The sequence below is a fragment of the Octopus bimaculoides genome, chromosome 14 (assembly GCF_001194135.2).
Source record: "Octopus bimaculoides isolate UCB-OBI-ISO-001 chromosome 14, ASM119413v2, whole genome shotgun sequence".
Lineage (NCBI taxonomy): Eukaryota > Metazoa > Mollusca > Cephalopoda > Octopoda > Octopodidae > Octopus > Octopus bimaculoides.
Window position 1 is genome coordinate 32,646,192 of NC_068994.1, and position 5,583 is coordinate 32,651,774.

The 5,583-nt window shown below is 36.8% G+C and overlaps 1 protein-coding gene across 1 annotated transcript in view; it reads right to left on the reverse strand.

Annotated features, from left to right (window-relative positions):
• Positions 1-5,583, reverse strand: part of LOC106871011 (protocadherin beta-2) — a 275,990-nt gene that overhangs the window by 7,922 nt on the left and 262,485 nt on the right. Inside the window, exon 4 of the mRNA XM_014917267.2 lies at positions 3,089-3,438. Coding sequence (XP_014772753.1) covers positions 3,089-3,438 — 350 coding nt within the window. The remainder of the gene's footprint in view (positions 1-3,088; positions 3,439-5,583) is intronic.

A 5,583-nucleotide genomic window follows, 5' to 3' on the forward strand; every position in this document is an offset into this window, starting at 1 on the left:
AATCTAAAAACAGAAACAATTCCTATCATAGTAGGTGCCTTAGGTATAATAAAAAAATATTCAGACAAATACATAACAAAAACACCAGGACTTACAAATATATATAACATACAGAAAATTGCACTACTGGGTACTGCACACATTCTACGCAAAACACTTTCAATACAGTAAACATAAGAGCACCACAGCAAACCACAGCACATACCCAAGGCGCACAGAGCTGCGCTCGGTAGTGAAGTGAAAGCACGTTATAAAAATAAAACTACTGAATAATAATAATAATAATAATAATAATAACAACAACAACAACATTGTTGAAAAATACCTTAGGAATGAGAACTTAGGTTCAGAATTTCTCCAAGACACCTGATGAAGGCTGGAGGGGATATCAACCAAATCGTTGTGTTAACAACAAACAAGATGAGGACAAATATCTGTCAAACGTAAATAATGTAAATAATTCCTCATCTCTTAAATATAGAACTGTATTATCAGACAGATATCTAATAAAAATAAAAATTGACAGACCATGCCAAAGAGAAAAAAAAACCCCACAAGATTAAACTAAAAAGATAGCAAGAAAAAACAAGCGAGAGAGGGGAGTGGGAAGAATATAAATTTTAGAAAAATGAAATTTAGAAGAAAAGACGGGAGAAGAGGAAATACAAAAAAATCATACACATACATATATATGTATATATAAACTCAAGAATTTTGCTAATTTATAATTAAGGCATAATTAATATCCTGCAGAAAACTATAATTAGTGACTAATTAATTAATAAAAAATATTGCTGCTATGTGTTATTGCAAAAATCTATCTTGGGAAATAATATGAAATATATGTTTTCTGTCTGGTTTTTAAATCATAGCCTGTTTATGTATCGTATAGCCTGTTGATTGTCTATATGCTATATAGCCTGTTGATTGCCTATATGCTATATAGCCTGTTGATTGCCTATAAAGCATAGGCAGCTGATTACTCATAAATTATTGCATGCTCGTTGCCAATAAATTATATGTTGCTGATTGTCTATACATTTTAGTTTCTTGACTGCCTATAAATTATAGTTCACTGATTGCCTATAAATTGAGGTTGTTGATTGCTTACAAATTATAGGCAGTTAATTGCCTATAAACTATAGGTTATTGGTTGTCTCTAAATTATACATTGCTTTTTGCCTATAAATTATAGCCTGTTTATTCTAGATAAATCATAGTTATTTCCTATAAGTTATAGCTTTATGATTGCCTATAAATAATAGGTTGTTATTTACCAATAGATTATAGTTTGATGACTGCTTATAAATTATATGTTGTTGATCACCAGCAAATTATAGCTTTATGATTGCTTATAGATCATAGATCTTGGTGACCCTGCCTGTGCTGGTGCCACATAAAAAGCTTCCAGTCCACACTGTAAAGTAGTTGGCATTTGGAAGTGTATCCAGCTGTAAAAACCATGCCAAAACTGACCTCACCTGTGCTGATGCCATGTAAAAAGCACTCAGTCCACTCTGCAGGCTGGTTGGTGCTCAGAATGGCATCCAGCTGTAAAAACCATGCCAAAACAGACACAGAAGTCTGGTGCAGTTTTCGTCCTGGCCAGCACCTGTCAAACTGTCCAATCCGTGCCAGAATGGAAAGCAAACATTAAACGATGACAATGATGATAATGATGATTGCTTATAAATTATACAGTAAAGTTTCGATAAATTCATATGCCATGGGTGGAGGGAATAACTTGATGTTTCATGAGTGGCCTGACATTTTGTCTTCTCTTTTGAAAGAAAGGGACAGCACCAAACTGTCAAATTCCTCGGGACACAAACATTTATCAAAACTCCGTCCTGTGCAGGGAGATGAAACTGGGGACCTCACTCATGGGTGCGCAGTAATCATTTCAATTCAACCATACAGCCTTGTATTTATGCAAATCACCATCTTTGGTTTAACATCTGCTTTTCCATGCTTGCATGGGTCAGACAAAATCTAAACTGAGGCAGGGTTTTCTAACTCTCGTTGCATCACATGATTTGTATTGAATATATTTATGCCACCCTCACTGAGGTCAGTAAAGAAAAGTAACATCATCATCATCATCATCATCATTTTTATGATAATTATTATTATTATTATTATTATTGTTGTTGTTGTTGTTGAAGGTGGTGAGCTAGAGAATCATTAGCATGCTGGATGAAGTGCTTAGCAGTATTTCGCCTGTCACCCCATTCTGAGTTCAAATTCCATCAAGATAGACTTTGCCTTTCATCCTTCTACTATAACCTTGGGCCAACCGAAGCCTTGTGAGTGGATTTGGTAGATGAAACTGAAAGAAGCCCGTCATTTATATATATATGTATATATTTATGTGTGTGTCTTTGCGTCTGTGTTTGTTCCCCCCACCATTGCCTGACAACTGATGTTGGTGTGTTTATGTTCTTGTAACTTAGTGGTTCAGCAAAGGAGACTGATAGAATAAGTACTAGGCTTGCAAAGAATAAATCCTGGGGGTCGATTTCTGTGACTAAAAGACCCTTTAAGGTGGTGCTCCAGCATGGCTGCAGTCAAATGACTGAAACAAGTAAAAGGATACTGAGCAAATTGCTTAGCAGCATTTCTTACAACTTTACATTCTGAGTTCAAATCCCACTGAGGTCAACTTTGCCTTTAATCCCACTGGGGGTCAATGACATAAGTACTTGTTGAGCCCCTCTCTTCTAAAATTTCAGACCTTGTGCCTGAAGTAGAAACGATCATTATCATTATTATTAATATTATTATTGACGATATTGTTATAACTATCATCGTTATTATTATTGTTGTTGTTGTGAAAGGAATTATTACTATTATCATTATCACTATTATTACTTATATTATCATGTTTCTTTAATATTTTTTTTTTACAACAGACATACCAAAATTCAACCAACCCAAGGCAACAAACTATAATTATAGTCATTAAGAAATTATCATCATTATCATCATCATCATCATTATTATTATTATTATTATTATTATTATTATTGTCATTTTTATTTTTATTGATTTTTTTTGTTACTGTTTTAACTTTTTACAATGGAAGTACCTTTGGCACTGCTGGTAGTGGTTTTGTGAGCGACGTGAAGCTGTTTTTCATGGGAAGGTCCCAGAGCTGACTGGAAATGCCGGTTCCGCTGTGGCCTTCCGAAATGGACTTCAGGTCTATGACATCAGTGTTGAGGGAGTTTGGATTTTGCAGCTTTGATTGAACAGAAGATTTTACTGGTGTGTAGATATCCTTTGGTTTGCCAATGCTACTCAAGGTTGGTGATGACTTTACGCCTGAAGATGATAATGATGTTGTTGTTGTTGCTGTTTTTGTTGTTAATGATGACGATGACGGTGATAACGATGTGGATGTTTTCGGCTGTTTATCAGGCTTGGAATATTGATGTGCTGCAAAGAGAAAAAATAAAAAAATAAATGATAACAATTGATTGGAAATTTTGGCACAAAGCTAGAAATTTCAGAAGCGGGGGCTGGTTGATTATATCAACCCCAGTACACAACTGGTTCTTATTTTATCGGTTGCAAAAGGATGAACAGCAAAGTCGACCTCAGTGGAATTTGAACTCAGAATGTAAAGATGGACAAAACACTGCTAAGCATTTTGCCCAGCAGGTTAATCATTTCACAAGCTTGCCACCTTAGTGTAAAAACCCACTTTGGTCATGAATGACCATGGTATTGCACCCAGAAAGTTCCCCTCTGAGGTACAAGTCTGAGTAAGATTGGTTGTTTATGGAAGACCAGCATTTGCCCATGCATACCAGCCTCCCCACTCTGTGCCACTGATGTTATCTAAAGGAAAGGCACAATAATGTTGCAAGGAAGATTCATTAGATGTGAGGCAAGAGTGAATTGGATAAAGCAAAGATGTGGCATGAGAAAACTGCAGAAAGAGTTATTGAGAATGACAAGGTAAAGATAATGTGGGATGTAATGATCCAATCATTATCATCATGGAACGTCCGTTTTCCATGCTAGCATGGGTTGGATGGTTCAACTGGGGTTTGGGAAGCCAGGTGGCTGCACCAAGCTCCAGTCTGATCTGGCAGTGTTTCTACAGCTGGATGCCCTTCCTAACACCAACCACTCTATGATAGTAGTGGGTGCTTTTTATGTGCCACAAGCACAGGGGCCAGAGGAGGCTGGCAACGGCCACGATCAGATGGTGCTTTTTACGTGCTGGATATAATGGTTGCAAATAAAAAAAGAAAAAAAAAACTGTCTAATCATTGCATTCTCTGGTGATGACAAAGTATCAGAAAGAGTAAAAGAGAAGCAGGTCAGATATGAGGATTTGAAGTGGGAGATAAAGAGACTGGTCATTAATGAAGATGAGTGTTATATCTTGTTGTGGGAGCCATGTGAACTATAAGTACTAAACTCCCAAACTGGACTGAAAAAATAGAGGTAAATGTGAAGAGAGAGCAACTAAAGAAAACAGTGTTGCATGGGACTGCATAAATCTTCTGCAAACATCTTGAAATTTGGCTGAGAAGTGTTACTTTAGTCCACTGATTGTGGACAGTTTGGTATTTGTTACATCCCCCATCAAAGATGTTATGTTAAAAAAGAATAACACTAATAATCCTTATTAATAATCCTTTCTACAATAGGCACAAAGCTTGAAGTTTTTTTTTAGAGGATGGGGGCAAGTCAATTACATTAACCCAGGTGCTCAACTGGTACTTACTTTATCGACATGAAAGGATGAAAGGCAATGTTAAACACAGTGGCATAATAATAATAATAATCCTTTCTACTAAAGGCACATGGCATGAAATTATTGGGGGAGTGGACTAGTCAATTACATTGACCCCCAGTGTTTCACTGGAAGTTAATTTATCAATCCTGAAAGGATGAAAAGCAAAGTCGACCTTGAAGGAATTTGAATTCAGAATGTAAAGACAAATGAAATGCCACTCAGCATTTTGCCTGGCCTACTAACAATTTTTATATACGGTAGTTATTCAACATGTCTCTTTGGTTGCACCCTTACGTTATGGAGACATAAACAAACCAATAATAGTTACTAAGAAGGAATGGTGGTGAGAGAAACACGACACAGACACACACACACAGATGCGTGCACACACGCACACACAGATGCGTGCACACACACACAATGGTCTTCCTCTCAGTTTCTTTCTTCTTGCAAAGTATTGGTTGGCAGGACTATCATGGAAGCTACTAGCCCAAGATGGAAACTGAAAGAAGCCCATCATGTGTGTGTGTGTCTGTGTATTTATATACATACACATGTATATTTCTATATGTGTGTTTCTTTCTCCCCATCACTGCTTGACCACTGGCATTGATTTGCATATGCCGCCATAACTTAGAAGTTTGGCAAAGAAGACAAATAAGATAAGTGACAGACTTACAAATAAATCCAGGGGCTGAGATGGGGTTTGTTTTGACCAAACCCTTCAAGGTGGTGCTTCAGCATGGTCGCAATTCAATGACTAAAACAAGTAAAACATAAAATGTGTGTGTGTGTGTGTGTGTGTGTGTGTGTGTGTGTGTGTGTGTGTG